The sequence below is a fragment of the Rhea americana genome, unplaced genomic scaffold (assembly GCF_003343005.1).
Source record: "Rhea americana isolate MKP2758 unplaced genomic scaffold, rheAme1 scaffold_5, whole genome shotgun sequence".
Taxonomy (NCBI): domain Eukaryota; kingdom Metazoa; phylum Chordata; class Aves; order Rheiformes; family Rheidae; genus Rhea; species Rhea americana.
The window spans coordinates 11,485,757-11,503,181 of NW_028186645.1; the positions used below are offsets into that span (position 1 = coordinate 11,485,757).

Here is a 17,425-nt window from a genome sequence, read left to right on the forward strand (position 1 = left end):
TTTTTTTTTTTTTATCTTTTAAAATCTACTTTATTTAAATCAGATCAAATACTGTCATATACTTAGCATCACAGAGCCTGCCTTCTTAGAGGAAGCAATATGAGAAGAGATTTAATTATCTCCTGCTGCCCCTATGTAGTAGGAGAATTTGGGCAAAAAAAGGTAAAATGCTATCCTTATGTGAAGTATTTTTTTAAAAAAAATAGCTCCATTATAGGCCTTAGCTCTGTAATTGCTTGTAAAGGACAATGTCCAAAGGACCAGAAAYGATGTTTCAGTTATTATCAAGTGCAAACCTAAGCCCACTGTTAGATTAAAGTCTACATTAGGTGGTGGGAAACTTTGCACCTACATGGCAAATTTTAGAGACTTCAGCAAAAGAAATGAAGTAATGACAATTGCTACCATCTCTCCATTCTGTCTTTATTTTAGGTAGCACTGAGGAGCCTCTGGAAAAATATTTTTCTTCCTCAGACACCTCCTCAGAAGAGAACCATAAGGTGAATGGAGAATTTCAGGACCTCTTCCACAACGATCTGAATGATGCAGTTGAGAAGCCCAAGGTGGATTCTGCTGTGCTTGGGAACCATGTGTCTCCCAGAGCTGATCTGTCATCATCTATCAGTGCTTGGGTTCAGTTTGAAGATGTGCCATGGACCAGTGCTTCACCAACCCACCCACAAGCAAGTAAGGCACACACAGAAGAATACTATTCCATTAATGCAACAGAATATAGTGAGGGCCTGGAAAACTTTTTCCTTGCTCTTTGATTTCCAAAGATTGAATTTGGTTAGTTTGCATTGTATTTTAACACAGTTAATATTATGAGAGCTCCAAAAAGGGCTCATAATTTAGTTCTGAGTTGAACTAACACTAGTCAGTGGATTGAACAGCGGTATAGACCCAATGTCTTGTCTTTTTGTAAACAAAACAAAAGGGTTCTGTGATTCATTCAACCTATGTCTTGTCTTTTGAGACTGCCAACAGGTGCATTCATGGAGAAAGAGCGTACTAATGTTCTTAGTAGTGAGATTTCTTGTTTTTTTGTATGAACAGTCATCTGAGAAATTCTGAGCCATTTTCACTTCTGTAACCTGGAACTGAGAGAACACCGTTCACTATTTACTTTGTGGTTGTTTCCTTTTTTTAAATTCATCATAGTCCCCACATTGCTTCTGGCAGAGTTCCAAAGCTTGGTAGTAGGCCATGTCAGGAGAGAAGGTAGCCTTGTAGGGTTTCTTCCTGTGTTACTATTGTGGGCTAAGTGTCTGTCCAGAGTGGTGATGCAGCTCTTGCTATTAAAGATTTCTAGTCTGTGCTATCCAAACAGAACCAGAGAACAAAACTGGGGAAACACTAGGAAAAACTCTGCAGATTCCAATGCATTTCCAGGGGCTGTTGTGTTGATGATCCAGGAATTCAGTGCTCTGCAAGCTAGCTTCTATCATGGCAGAGAAAATGAAAAAACATGATTGCAGGAAGTGATAGGACAGTTCCACAGTATGCATGAATGGGAAAGTAGAGGAAAAAAAATGGGTTTATGGAGGCTGATTGTCTTTCAAGAATAGCTGAAGACTCTTACCACTTGGGCCAAGTCTGAGCTCCTAACAGGGCACATGAGGCTCTTCCAGACTTGGAATAAATTTCCACCAGARAACTCTGGTAGCATGAATCACTGGTATCTGTTCCATGCTCCACATGTATATCATACTGACATTCTTAGTATGGCAGAAGTTCTGGTAGTGTTTGATGATAGCTTTCTGGCAAAATAAATGGAAGAAAATTATGTGCTTAGACCAAGAACGAGTATGCTAATTTACATCAGTATTTTTGCTGCCTATTGATAATATGATTTAGTAGCTTGAGAATTACAAAGATAGCAGAAGCTGACTCTAACTCCAAGATTGCATGTGCTTTTGTTCCACTGTAAAAGTTCTTTTGGATTTACTTTAGATATGTATACAAAGCCTTTGGGTTACATCTTCAGCTTATATTGACAGATATGGTTATATAAGCTTCTAGCTTTTCTTTGTGCACAGTGTTCATATGAAGAATTGAAAATTTTAATTGRGCTCATTTTTCTCAGCAAATGGTTAGTTCACTGATAAGGGCAATTTTGGTCATTTTGTTCCATTTGTTTGAAATATATTCATCCAGCTCTTCCAGATGTGTCTCAAGTAAAGATTTTTTTTATTATTATTATTTCTCATAGGATACTCTGGAAAAATCAACCAAAGGAAAAGTATGTTTGCTTTTTGCATGTTCAGATTGAACTTCACATAATAATTTCATTTCGTCACTTATAGCTATTTAAAGTAGTTTAAAGAGCTACAGTTTTACTGTTTACTGAGTCTGTCTAAATRCTCCCTGTGATATCAATAATATATCTATTAGAAAACTTGAGTTGGCAGGTTTGGGTTGGGTTTGGGCTTTTTGTTTTCCTTCTACTTTTTTTTTATAGGTGCTACAGGCTAGTTCGAATGAGACTGTGGTTAGAGCTTTGTGCAGAGGAAGGTGGGTGAATCCTGCAACATAAATTTTTATCTTAAGCTCTGCATAAGACTGTCTCATCTTTATATTTATTTGTTGGCTATTCTCTTAGTTATAAATACTGATCCCTGTGACAAGGAGAGAAGGACTAGTACTCATAATTGTAAAACTGCAAATGTGAGGTGTACTACCTCTCTACTAGTTAGTTCCGTGATTAGGTAAAATTGTTTCTTGTGAAAATGATATGAACAAGAGTTCGTGCTCTTGTTCAGAGAGGTTCATAGAGGCACACACTTTTGTATGGTGCTGTTGGTTGCTTATTACACCATATTTCATTACTAAGCTTTTGGTCTTCTTGTTGACTGGAAAACATTAAGTGCACTTGCTTCTTAAACAAGAAAAAGTGTATTTTTTTATGAAGCTAAACAAACATAACAAAAAGGCTTTCATAAAACTCATTCCACAGTCTATTACTTCATTCCTTTTCTTAAARGGTGGCTTAGTCTGAATGGTCCATGCTCAGCAAAAGTAGTGCCTTAGTTTGTGTTCTTGCAGTCACATGGGAGACCAGGTTGTAGGCAAAACTTTTTGGATATCCAAAGTAACTGATCAGGGAAGACAAAGAAGACATTTCAAAAGCACTAGCATTTTAAGAAGACATCCTTTCTTGCCCTGTGTGGGCAAGTGATCTATGAATGAGGGGTAGAGTGATCTGTGCCACCAGATGTGCCCCAGGGGGGACATCCATACTCTGTAACTTCTGGCATCTGAGAAGGCTGTGTCCTCTAGCAAATCAGATCAGGAGCCTTGCTTTGTTAGGCTGTAAAATACTTGCATGGGAGGCTATTTCCTCTCTATTAGCTATATAACTAAGGAGACTTCTAAAATGCAGTGATGTGAATATCRTTTACTTTAGAAGACTTATTTGTGGGCTAATCCTATGCCTATTCTAGAGCCCATCTTATAAATGGCCAGAAAAAGTGCAGCTGATAGCCTGTAAAGGGCAGGTCACAGAGCAGAGTGAATGACAGGGCTTTGTCTCKGGCTGTCTACCCTGGGGGGCTTTTGACAGCAAGAAGTAGGATAAACTTYGGCCTTGTTGTTTTCAATTAATTTGCAGGTCACATCTTTCCTCTGTGGTCAGCCACAAAGCCAGAGATTTTTTTATTACAACCACCATACACTGACATGCTCTGTGGAAAGCCTGTGGTGACAGCGTTACTCATTTTCAGTGGAAAACAGCCCACGTAAGAACAATAGCAAATAGTTAATTATGGAGGAAGAGTGAAAATGCCAAGTATCAGCAGATGCATTGGAGAGAGAAGGAAGAAATATTTGAAATCTATTTTCTGTGTAGCCAGCTGTAAAGAGCAATGTCCTGAAGACTCAGCACCCTAGCCATGTTCCTGTCAAGGCTCCAACACTGGAAATGGCCTATGTGTCCTTCCACACTGAAGCAGCTGCAGAGCTGACTAGACAATTACCCAGACTGATGACCAGGCTGCCTGAAAACATGTTTTGAAAATGGCTTGCAAAATRGTATTTCCAGAATGTCTTAAGAACAGAGAGAACAAACTCTAGAAGAGAGAAATATTGTCTCCTTCAGACTTGAAGGCTACAATATTTTTGCACAGATTCCCTGGAAAATGATCATAATCTAAAAAAATGATACTTTAAAAAAGTGAATCCCATGTACTGGTTATCCTGTAGGAAATATGTTTACAAGAAAAGCAAGCCTTTGTTTTACTGGGGAAAGTGGAGACCTTATTGGAAAAGCAGAAATCAATGGGATTGATAGCCAGAGATAGGGCTGAAAACATGGACAAAGAATTTGGAAGGTAAGAAGAGAGGTTGAAGAGTGAAGCGCAGAAATGAGACACACATTTTGAGCCTCATGGAAGTTATCTTTACTCAGAACATTCTTGTAAACCCTTAATTCTACCAAATCCAGCCAGAGTAAATGCTAGCAAAAATCTTTCTTTCAAAATATTTCTACTTTTCAGGTTTATCAGCYGATGACTGACAGCTGCTAAATGATATGGATTTCTCCCTGGGAACCTGTAACTCTTAATCAAGGCCATAGATACATTTAGTCACAGAAATGATGCATTTGGATATCCTTTTCCCGATTCTCCTTTTCATGGAAAAAGAAGAAATTTGATTTTTCTCTTAGTTATTATCAGGCTAGCCTAAATTGATGTTGCACAAATGAAAAATGAGGTTTTTAAAATTGCTTAAATGTTCCTATCAGGAATGTTACACAATCTGTAAATAATTGCAGYCAAGAGGTAACATAACATTTGCATTTGTTATACAATGGGCCTTCATTTAGAAATCTAATATTCTACTAGCGTTAGCTGTGGTCTTGAATTCAATGAGGTATTCAGCAAAGCACCAAAATTAGAGCAGGGCAAGATCTATTACATCATCTGTTCCACCTCCCTCTTTCCCAAGAGCTTTGTCTAGTTTTAAATGGCTCAAGTAACTTGGACTCATACCATGTCCCTTGGGAGACTATCCCACAGTAAGGCAAAAATATCAGTTTAACTGTTTTGTGCTGTTCTGTCTGCAGATAGGAAGTATATGCCATACAAGAACTCAGTAAGTGAAAACTAGCCAAACTGTGGTGCTGTCCTAAAATCAGAAATATCTGAAGTGCTATGTGGTAGGAAAGGAAAGGAAGCAATGCTGATGATAAAAAGGTCTATTGGAATTCAGTGTGGGAAACAAGGAATAGGTCCCCAAAACACCAAAATGAATGAATGCTTAAAGATCAATCTGCATATTAAAAACCAATCCAATGTTCCATGAACAAATGCATCAATAAAATAAAATAAAATGCAAGTGGAGAGAAATACTTTTTCAATTTGGAAAACAATGAGTTGATTTGCAGTATCTATGCAAGTTACAGGATTTCTGTTTTGGGGACAACTCTGGAATTGGCTGTTCAACACAAACAGATTTCTGAGAATTCCTGCAACTGAAAGGCCTTGACTTTACATGTGGTGACATTAGAGGTTAAGTTCTAAAATACTAGGAAAAAACTCCCTCATTTAGGAATTCTGTTGCTGCAATTTTAAGAGGCTGGAAAGCAGCAGGAATACCTAAAGAGAAGCTTAAATATGTGTATATGTTTGCTTCAGCTTGTTTTTTGAGATTGGTGGTAGTTATTTGACATGAGGCAAAATTTACTTTTACTWATTCTGAATTTCAGCACTGAGGAACCTAGAACAATGATTTACTATAGGGGACAAGTACAAAGCATATTTGGAGAAACTTAGCTCTTGCCACTGGTTCCTATGAGAAGCTCAAAAACTGAGCCCATCTTCCATGTCAAATAAAACATTCTATCTGCCAAAGAAATTTCAGGTGAAGTTTTAAGGCTGACTTTTCAGATACTTCATGCCACRTTTATTAAAAGTGCTGAGGGAGGAACTGACAGATTATAGTCATATGCTTGTCATCATTTCTCTGTAGGCATTATATCTTTTACAACGCTAARCACAACACAGTGCAAAATTACTGGGGAAAAAGGTGGGGTTTTGGTCTCATCACTCCACAGTTGTCACCATACATAATAAGGACTCACCTAACTTTCAGTTCCTCATCCTTAGGGATGACTCTACTTAAAAGCAGCTCAGTACATTGGTCACAGCTGTGCAAATAGAAATAGATTAATGTCTACTTACCTGAGGGTAGCAGCATAACTAAATAAAATAAATTTACACTTCTAAACTGGTAAGGCAGGGAGCACTGTTTGCGTAGTCCCTCTATGCATATAGCAAGGTGGATATGTTTCCATAATGAGATGAAGGCCCATCACACTCTTTCAGTTAAACTATGAGTAGATAGAGATAAATCCTCATTAATTTGCCATTATCTTCCAAAGTATCAGGCAATCTAATAAGAGTTGGATATTTTTATGTGCTGAGMAAAGAACCTCTGTATCACAGGTTACTCCATAAATGCAAGATTTGGGATGCATTGAGATGTTTGTGGGTTTAGAGGAGAAACACAGATACACTAGTTTAAAAAACAGTTATTATGTTGAGATTAAATTAGAATTGGTCTCTACAAATACAGCATTCCTTAATTCGGGAAATTTTTTTTGTCTTTTTTTTTACTACCTCACTAGAATCACTCATTGCTTGTAACAGTCAAGTGATAATGTGGTCAAAGAGTATACAATAGAAATTTAGAGATGTGTACAATTGCTTTATCAGTTCTGGATGATGGTTAGGCAAGAGTTGCTTTTTGTCACTTAAGTTTAGCCAGTGAGTAGGCAAAATTTTTGGCCCAAAGTGAGCAGAAATTTCATGCAGTTTATTCGTATTGGGGTGCTCTATCCTACATCTGCACCAGTTCAGAAATAAAAGCCATTTTTAGTTCGCATCAGTAGGTCAATTTCATTTTATTTTTGTACTATTACTCCTGTGTTAAGCCTTCCTAAGATGACTACTATATTTGAGTGGATGGCACAGATGGGGAATGCTTAATTTATATAATAAAGCTGCTTTATAAAAATCTATGATATAAGAACCTAACTGTGTTGCACAATACAGATATTCAGATCACGTTAGTAATGGCAAAAACACGGAATCTTCCTGCTCTGAAAAGCTGTAGTTGTCAGCAGTGTGAGATCCAAGGCAGATAGCTGAGTGGTTCTGATTTCATGCAGTGGAGGGTAAGTGGCAGTTGCTAGTTAAATTACTGTATGTTTCTTCTAAAATAACTGTTTCTGTGGATATGGAATCTATGTTTACAGAGTCTCAGTACGATGACAGAGAATATCTTTAGAATAGTTGCAGTCTTCCACTTATGCAGAATTCCTCTGTTAAGTCCATCACTGATGCCTGTTTCTTTTCTGCATGCAGTGTCTCCATCAAGAGCACCCAGCTGGACTTCCCCCTCCTCTGACTCTTCTGAGAAACGAGCCCATGTCTCAGAGAGCAGCTGGACAACCAACTCTGAAGACGCTAGCAGCCCAAGCGTTGCTCCTTCCTACACAGATCTGCAGTCGATCAATACTGAGGACTTGACGAGTGGTGGAACATCTGCAGCAGATTCAGCTGGTARGAAGGAAGGTTTTAAACTTATGTCTCTGTCTTTTTGATAATAGTCAGAATCACTCATCTTGGATCCACAAACAAATTGACAGATTAGTTGGACAATTCCCTCCCTGGTAAGCACACGTGGTTTTAACACACCTTTGATATTTGCAAACTCCTAGAGTAAAAGTAAATGCAACTGCATACCTACTGCTGGAATTACCCGAGTGAAATGCTGGAGTATTTCTGTTTTCTGTGTGCCATATTAGCTGAAGCTGATCTTGGAACTGATTCTCAGTATATTGTAGGAGTATTTGGCTGCCCATCCTAAACTTCTGGGCAGAAATGTTCTTAGATTACCGATGTGTTTGGTTGAGGCAGTTCCAGCTCTGCATGCTTCTGTCTGTTTAATCAAGTGCCAAGCTACACATCCAGTGCTGTGGATATGCTCTTTCCACTCTACCTGCATTGTTACTGTAGAATAAGAGAGAGTGTAGGAGATGGCAGAGGGTGGTTCAGTARCAGATTTTTGATCCTTTAAGGGTCACCTGGCCTTGTAGAGATCTATTCATGCCAGATGGTGTTGTGAGTGTGRAGGAATTTATTGCATGGCATTGTAGCTCCCTGTGCTTCATTTGTAGTCCAGAATTTCTGGAGCAGGAGAAATATAGCAGAGTGGTAGAATTAGTGTCACWCAGAGCTGGGATGACCAAAGCACCCACGTGACAAAGCAGACTTCCATAGCACATGAGGAACCTTACCCTTACCCTGCAGCATCAGGGTACAAAATGAAAAATCAAGCCACTCTGGAAGTAAAAACCTATAGTACTTGGAAGCTGCCTACCCCAGTCTGAGGAAGGTCATTGGCTAACCAGTCTGTTGATGAAAACTGATTTGTTGGTGACATGATAGGGCAGACATATGAAGAAATTAATAATTGATAATTGCTCTCGGATGGTGAATGTAGCAGTGTTTGTAAAATAAGAACTTTTTTGAGAGAATGGACATTGTAAGCCTCACTGAGGTCATAAGTGCCTTTCATGAGGAGGACAGGAGGAGGAGTACAATCAGCTGAAAAGGGTATTTGCCTGATGGTTCAGTGAGGTTAGGTTGAACATCAGGCAAGTTCATAAACAGTAACATAGTAGGTTCTGGCCAGGTACCTTAGGACAAAGGATTTGAAGAGAAATGTTTATTACTTTGGACAAGTAGATATTTCTTTAAATAAGACAGCTGTCACATGTCCGTCTGCTAGTTTTTTACAGAATCACAAAACAGTTGAGGTTGGAAGGRACCTCTGGAGATCATCTAGTCCAGCCCCCCTGTTCAAGCAGGGTCACCTAGTACATGGTAGACAGGGTCACATCCAGGAGAGTTTTGAGTTTCAGAGAAGGAGACTCTATAACCTCTCTAGGCAAACTGTTCCAGTGCTCTGTCACTCTCAACAGTYAAGAAATTCCTCCTCATATTCAGGTGGAACTTCCTGTGTTTCAGTTTGTGCGYGTTGCCTCTTGTCCTGTTGCTCAGCACCACTGAAGAGAGTCCAGCCCCATCCTCTTGACACTCTCCTTTAAGATATTTGTAGACATTGATAAGATCCTCTCTGTCCTCTCTTCTCCAAGCTAAACAGGCACAGCTCTTGAAACCTTTCTGCCTAAGACAGATGCTCTGGTCCTCTAATCATCTTTATAGCCCTATGCTGGACTCTCTCCAGTAGCTCTCTTGTACTGGGGAGCCCAGAACTGGACACAGGACTCCAGATGTGGCCTCACCAGGGCTGAATAGAGTGGCAGGATCACGTTCCTCRACCTGATGKCAACAYYCTTCCTAATGCACCCCAGGATACCAGTGGCCTTCTTGGCCACAAGGACACATTGCTGCCTCATGGTTAACTTGTCCACCAGGACTCCCAGGTCCTTCTCTRCAGAGCTGCTTTCCAGCAGGTCAGCRCCCAGCCTGTACTGGTGCAAGGGGTTATTTCTCCCTAGGAGCAGGCCCCTGCMCTTGCCMTTGTTGAACCTCACGAGGTTCCTCTCCGCCCACCTCTCCAGCCTGTCCAGGTCTCTCTGAATGGCAGCACAGCCCTCAGGTGTGTCAGCCACTCCTCCCAGCTTGGTATCATCAGCATACTTGCTGAGGAAGCACTCTGTCCCTTCATCCAGGTCATTGATGAAAAAGTTGAACAGGATGGGACCCAGTACTGAGCCCTGGGGACACTGCTACAGGCTTCCAACTAGACTCTACACCACTGATGACAACCCTCTGAGCTCTGCCTTTCAGTCAATTCTGAATCCACCTCACTGTCCACTCGTCTAACCCACACTTCCTGAGCTTACCTAGGAGGATGTTATGGGAGAAGCCTTGCTGAAGTCAAGGTACACAACATCCACTGCTCTCCCCTCATCTCCTCAGCCAGTCATTCCATCATAGAAGGCTATCAGATTGGTTAAGCATGATTTTCCCCTTGATGAATCCATGCTGACTACTCCTCCTCATCTTCTTTTCCTCCACATGTCTGGAGATGACATCCAGGATGAGCTGTTCCATCACCTTTCCGGGGATGGAGGTGAGGTTGAGTGGCCTGTAGTTTCCTGGATCCTTTCAGACACCTCTCCAGACCAGGCAAGTCTGTGTCTTTAGCTAAAATACAAGCTATACATTGTCTTAGTGGTACTGGAACTGGAGGTAAGAAATAAATTGAGTCTTCTTACCACCAGATGTGCAGTTTGCAGAAGGGTAATGTAAACAAAGAACTATTTGTTCCAGTTCACAGGATGGCTTGTAGCCCACCCAGTTCCTGAATTGCCCACTGGCATCAGGCATGGTTTACGAAGGTGATGAAGCTGAGGGCCTGGTGGCTGTGCATCTGTTGTACAGTTCTGGCTGCTTTTCTGTTGTTCACTCAACCTTCATCCTACCTTCAGAGTGAACAACTGAACAAAATGGGTGACCTTTTTTTTTTCTCTCTCTGCATATGCACCTTCTCTGTCCCTCCACAGAAATTCGGTTACTCAAACTTGACTTGCTTCAGACATTTGAACTTCTTTCTTCCTTGTTGATTCACATTTCTTTTCTCAAAAGGTTGGTTGCCTCAGTCTGTAGGGGAGGTTGAAGACTGCATCAAGAACATGAAATAACATTTTTTCCACAAAGAGAGAAATTCCCTTTTGTATTTGATTTCATGGCAAACTTATAGGTTGATGTCGTCTTGGACTTAATGTGCTTTCATTTCCTCTGTATACACTGGCCTGTTTACAAGCTCTTGTTAACCAACATGTTGATGCCAAGCTCAAGCTTGAGTTAAAAAGAAAAAAAAAAGATTCAATTTACTGGTAAAAGTCAAGAAAAACAAATTAAATTTTGATCTRTTTGGTGATGGTAGAGAATTAGAACATTAAGACTAGCTCAGGTCTAATACTGTTTCATACTAGAAAAACATTGACAGTAAGAGAGTGAAAAATTCTGCTCAGTGGTTAAGCACTAGTTGTTTTGGCCACAGAGAATTTCTATTGCCTTTAAATTTGCCTTTGCTTTGTCTGTTTGTAACACAGAAGAGACATTGTACCAAAATCTCAAACTATCTTGCATTTCTCCTGCATGCAGAATGCTTAAGCATGTAACATGGACATGTTTATATGGTTATAGCAACAAGCACTTTACAACCCCACCCAGCTGTGGCTTCGCAGTGCTTATGAAGCTGTATTGGGTGCTGCTAAGTGGCCCATTGCCTCAGAGCTTCCTACTRTGCATTGCTGCATTGTTTAACTTGTATCAGTGAGCATGCACAGAAGCAGGAGCTTTTGGTATTTGGACTGCAGTCTGACAGATAAGTAATGTAGAACATCTCTGTTACTGATACAATAGAAGTATTTATTTATTCTGGAGCAAATGCCTGTCTCCATTATCAAAAAAGGCTGAATATCTACATGTGAGGAGAGCAAGGGAGAGACAATCCTTTAGTCAAGATTCCAGATCTGAAAGAACTGGGTTCTGTTCTGAGATTTCACACAAACATCTCACAGCTAAATGTTTCACATTAGCACAGTGATCTCTCTTACACAGCTTGACTTAGATTCTGTGTTTCAGTGTTCATCTCAATAATAATTTATAAATAAAAGTTAAATATAGACTATATATAATATACTAAATAAAATAATTATATTCATACATATATATATATAAGTAAAATGCTGGTTAGCCTTGTAGATATAAATTCTCTGATATATTTTTGGTGGTTAGTAGCCAGTTCTGTTTCTGTTCTGATTTGTATCTTAGAGCTGCTGCTACACAATGTTTGGTGTTGATATTTCTATTCGCTGACAAGTTGCGCTGTTTGGCATTCTTCTAATGCTTTGGGACTATTGGGATTATGAGGGAATCACTATGTTGTTATTTTCTGAAAACATCTGCATGTTTGGAGATACAAGGTTGCATGTGTGACCCCTAATGGCTCAAACCCCAAAAAGAAAATTAACTTTCAGAATTTTGTTATTTTTGAAATAGATTGTGTGGTTTGAGGAGGTTCTGCTTCTTCATTTTTAAAACTTGGAGGTGATGATACTGACAGGCTGACAGACTATGGGGGCAAGTACTAGCTTCACCCCCCCCCCCATTCTGCAATAATTCTTTTTCAAACACTCTTTATGTGATGTTAGTCAGCTAGATACAGCATCCTGATATGATGATTGCAAGAATGTTATTCTGTAGGTTTTAATCAAAAAACTKTAATCAAGAACAGTTTATACAGCTGTATGATATGTTTGCACTGAATGTCAAAAATGGGCTACATTAATTGTTACAAGCTTTGAAGATGTCCAACAGTAATTAGCAAGCAAGAGGGAAAATAGCATATGCTATTGGCTGCTTCCTTCCACCCTAGAAAAGGCTGCACTCTGGTTTTAACTGTGTAACTATTAGCCAACTTGTTCAGGTATTTTAAGTTCAAATCATGGGAAAAGGTCTGTACAGGAGAGCCAGCCAAAGCCAGCTGGAGAAACTACACACGAACAGCTAATCCTGTGCTGAAGGGGCAGAGGATTTCTAGAGTATGATGAGCAAAGAGTATCCAAAATGTGTTCTTAACGCAAATACAATCTACAAGGGCCAAATTCAGTGCTGGAGACAGTATTCTCCTCCTCCACATCCAATAACCGCTAAGGACTGACAGTTCAGGTATTTGATACCCTTGTTGGATTGAGGGTGTTTTTTTATTTTCAAAGTTCTGTGGGCCATTTTATTTGCTTGAAGAGCTTTTACTTGAATAATTTAGTTCCATATTTTTTTCCAGACAAGACATTTCCAGCTTCTTGAGTAATAATGTATATGTGGGACAGAACTGGAAAACTTGGTCTAGATAGCTCATAAGAGTAGAGAAGTTCTGATCCCAAATCAGGACTGTGGATCTGGAAATCAGTTCTAACTTCCTCTTTAACACTTTTATGGATGCTTTAAAACATCTAAAATATCCCAATATTCTCTGCAGCAGTGTTGAATCGTTATCATTTTTTGCCCTGGAGGAGACTGTGACTCACAGGTGTGCTGTGTGTGAGGTATGACTAGTCTTTGCTTTACAGTCTGATGGCTGTCTGAAGCAGGCTGAAGATTGTAGATAAAAATAGTGAACAAGCAAGAGAAATTGAGTCACTGTCTTCATTCTTCCTTATGGCAGGAGGTAAAGACGTAAGAAATCTATCAGGGCAATGGGGAAAATGTTAGGATGAGGAAAGAAAAGGCACAGCAAAAAGCAAAAGTTTATTTTGATCTGTTCAATAGAGAGAATTACTGAATAGGCTTGGTCTGTGGACAACTGATTCATAGACTTTAAGTCAGAAGATGATATCATTATCATTATTTAGACTGGCCCTCTGCATAGCTCAAGCCAAAGAACCTCACCCAGATATTTCTGCACCAAACCCATAACTTCAGTTTGAGATCTAGCATATCATGAGCAAATATCTCAATAATACTTTTTTCTGATAAATGTCAACTTCAGCAAAATATTTYCCCCTTCTTCAGCTGTCTCTAGTTCTTCAAATTTCTAGGAGTTTTAGCATGCAACTCAATGGTTTTATTTTTAAAGACTGTCCTCGTCTTACTGATAATAATTAAAACAGAATTGAGATCTTCGTGATCCCAGTTCAGCCCTGCCAGCTATTGTGACCTCAGCTGGGGCTAGAGCTAGTTTCCTAGTGTCAGAAGGTTCCATATCTGCTTCACTGATGCCCTAGAAAATAACTCTGATTACTTATGTTCTCCACATCCCTGCCTACCAAGAAAGAATAATTAAAGAAGCTGCAGKATGCTTGCTTTCCCCACAGAAATGATGAGGAATTTTGGGATGCAGGTGGAGAGGGATATAACATGGCTTTCATAGGAAGAGGGAAGATAGGAGAAAGAGTTTGAGTCTGCACATACTAATTCCTACCAGGCTGGGTTGGATCCTGCTTACTTTTATGATTTAGTCAAGCCTCTTTTGCATCTCTACATCCCTGAAAATGCCAGGTCTAAGACAGAGAAGAGGCAAAGTGCAAGAAGATAAAGTGACAGCATGGAAGAGCTGGGTCTTGTTTTCAGCATTGTGTAGGAATGTTTCAATTAAAAAAAGGAATAAAAAAAGTTGCATATCATTGTGCTATTAGTGAGTGTTTTCTTGCCTGCCTGTCAAGGTAGAGTCTGTTCTAATCTTGTATGTGTCATTGGCCTTCTGCTGCAAACAGCTAAGGGAGCATCTCTTCATTTAGATGCTAGGAATTGGAGTTTTTTCTTTACTGCTACTCTGAAGTGCAGGCCACAGTGACTGTGGATTGGTAACAGGATTATATATGTTGTTATAAAGCAACTAAGTGCTGAGTCTACATGACGCCCTTTATGAATTTCCTATCCATTGATGTTTGTATGCAGTCAGAGCTGTTGCAAGGAAAGTGAACAGAATTGCAGCCTCAGTCATGGGACTGAACTGCTGATCCCCCTTCATGTAGGTACCGTCCCAAGATAATAGCTCTGGGTAGATGCTTTGTAATTTATCTCATGTCAGTGAGGTGAGGTAGGTAGTGTGAAGCTCTCCATCTGTGTTTATAATGCTGTGATTCCTCAGCCACTGTGTTTACTTTGGCCCCAGTTGCTCTCTRATGCAGTGTGGAGAGCCACATGCCTATGTGATAAGCAGTACTAGTTCATTAGGAGATTTTGAAGCTGGGCAGGACAATTTGAAACTTAATTGAAAACTGAATACCTATGTGCAATGGCTAACTGTAATTGCCATGTTGAATGAAGAAAAACTATTTGTTTGGATCAGTTCTGCAGGATACTATATTGCTTCTGAGCTTAATTAAGCCATTGGGAGTGAAGAACACCAAAGCATCTCCCAGCATCAAGCTCTTTGGCACTACATGGAACTGGAAAACGTTGATAGCAATCTTCAACAGCATTACTTTGCCTTTTGCATTCTGTTCCTAGCAGCATGCAGCTRTATCCCTGGCAGGAGGTAAAAACAGCGCTATTGCAATACAGCGATCGTTCAGCGCTGTTCCAGATTGATGCTGCACTGAGACCTAACTAGTCCCCCATGGAGCTATCTGCACCATATGGAACCTGCAGTGCTCAAACAATAGCTGGATTCACAGTATAGAGAAATTACCCAACAGAGAACTTACATTTTTGCTGTAAATTCTGAATGGCAGAGAAATAAACAAGGTGTCAGCAGCATTAGTGGTTAACAGGAGCTGTAAATCATTTCATGTGCTCTTAATTAGARATATACTATCCCACTTCTGTGTGGAATTTCCTGTCAGAATAATTGGGGCTGAATAGAACTGGCAGTATTAAACAGCAGGTAAAAACACTGGCAGAGGCATACAGCAAATAAGAATGAGAAATTTCAACAAATAGTGTTGGAGCACAGATGTGACACGAATCTTGCAGAATGAGTTCATTTGTTATTAGAAGCAGTTTGATTTTAATTATGCCTACATTTGATAGCTGTGAGACTGAAATCTACTTAATCTCAGAACAGATATAAACTGGGATTTATGTTTTGACTGTGCTTATTAAGCAAGAACAACAGGAAATTTCAGACTACTTTATTCATTCTGAGCTTACTAACTAGGAGTGAGAATTGTCCTGTTTTTTGTGACGTGGATGCCTGTCCGCTGAAATAAGATACCTCAGTTTACTTGATAGAAATTACCTAATAGTATTACACTAAATCTCTTGGAGATGGATTTGAACTACTCGCTTAGGATTCAATTTTTAAAATCTCAAGGGCCAGATTTTCAAGAGCTCAACACCTAAAGTGAAGGACTCCAGATCATAGTTTGGTACCTGAAATAGCTAGGACCTGAGCACTTTGGAAGCAATTTCTATTATGGCATGGCAAAGTTTTCAAATAGCTATAGCTTAATGTGCTGCTTTCAAAATCTAGCCATTTAATTTAGTGCCTAAAATGAGAGTAAAAATCCTTTGTGTTTTCAGGCACATTACAGGCTTTGTAAAAGTTGCACCATATAAGTGTAGACTCAAGTCACCAGTTTATTGAAGCTAGTGTATCTTCACATGTAAACATTTAAAGAGAGCTTTAAACATGACTCACTTAAGATCATAGATAATAGATAGAAGATATTTCCCTGGACATCAGAGTATATTTATTCATGACCGTTTCTCATCCACTTATTTCTCTGACTGTATTGTCTTTTAAACACCTTTTTGCTTTGTCTGGTATAAAACCCTTTAATGTATTTATACAGTGTTATATTCCCCTCTGCAGCTTTCATTTTGCTAAACTGAACGAGACAAACTTGTATGCTCTTGTAAGACAGGTTCTCCATTCTCCTCTTCACCCTAGCAAGTCCTTCTCTGCTTGTACTCCAGTTTGAGTTAATTTTCTGTAGATGAGGTGACCAAAACTGTACCCGGACTGAGGTCTCACCGTAGCCTTATACCATGATACTGCTATTTCCCTATCTTTTGGAATTCTCTTCCTGATAACATCTTTAGATCTTATTTCCTTTTGTGCTGGTGTATCAGTACTGTTTCACTATATTCAGATTGAATTTCTGTATYCTAAATTACTTTCTTTCATTTCTAATTCCCTTCATTGTAACAAAATGTCCTTAAAAGGATTATCCATCAAAACAKTCTTAAAAGCCTTTAAGTGCAATTGTAAACTTTATAGTGTTTATTCATTTCATTCCATTTCTGTTACTATAGTCTTCCAGATCACCTGCTTTCTGTATGGTATTCTGAGCTTCCTTTATATATACAATGCACCCTAACTGTACACATTCAGCAAATGCCATGCTCATTAATTAAAATATTAGATAAAATGGTCTTGCCCACAGTCTTTGAGAAATTCTACTTGTGACTGCTCTGACCTAATATTTCTCTTAAAGCATCATTGCACCCTTCCTTTTAGCTTGATCTTTATTCTTCTCATAATACTACTGTCAGTCTCCATTTTAACAGTTTCCCAAGTGGGTACCATATTATATTTCTTTCTTTTGAATAGAGATGGACTTATCTTTTGTCCAGAAAATCAAAGAAATCTGTTAGATTCAGCGAGAACAAACTGCTTCTTTCAAACATAGCTTGCATCTCATTTTTTCATTTACTGCTTTTCACTTTTTTCTTCCTTCCAGGACTTGAGTCTTGCATACTGTTGCAATCAGACTGCCAGCCTTATATATTCTGGAGTCATTTTTACCCATGGATACTACATACGCATCCCCTTCTCAACTGATTCCTTTAAAATCCTTGTGATCAAAGCTGTAATTACATACATCACTTCTTTCAGAATTTAGGGCCAGAGCTTATTAGACYTCCTGATCTGCACACAGTAACCTCTCCAAAATATTTACTTCACTGATGTTAATATCTACTTCMACTCCTTCCCT

At 39.3% G+C, this 17,425-nt stretch overlaps 1 protein-coding gene across 1 annotated transcript in view; it reads left to right on the forward strand.

Annotated features, from left to right (window-relative positions):
* The window catches only part of STON2 (stonin 2), a 64,136-nt gene that overhangs the window by 4,263 nt on the left and 42,448 nt on the right, over positions 1-17,425 (forward strand). Inside the window, exons 3-4 of the mRNA XM_085317589.1 lie at positions 433-687; positions 7,365-7,562. Of these exons, the coding sequence (XP_085173715.1) occupies positions 433-687; positions 7,365-7,562 (453 nt within the window). The remainder of the gene's footprint in view (positions 1-432; positions 688-7,364; positions 7,563-17,425) is intronic.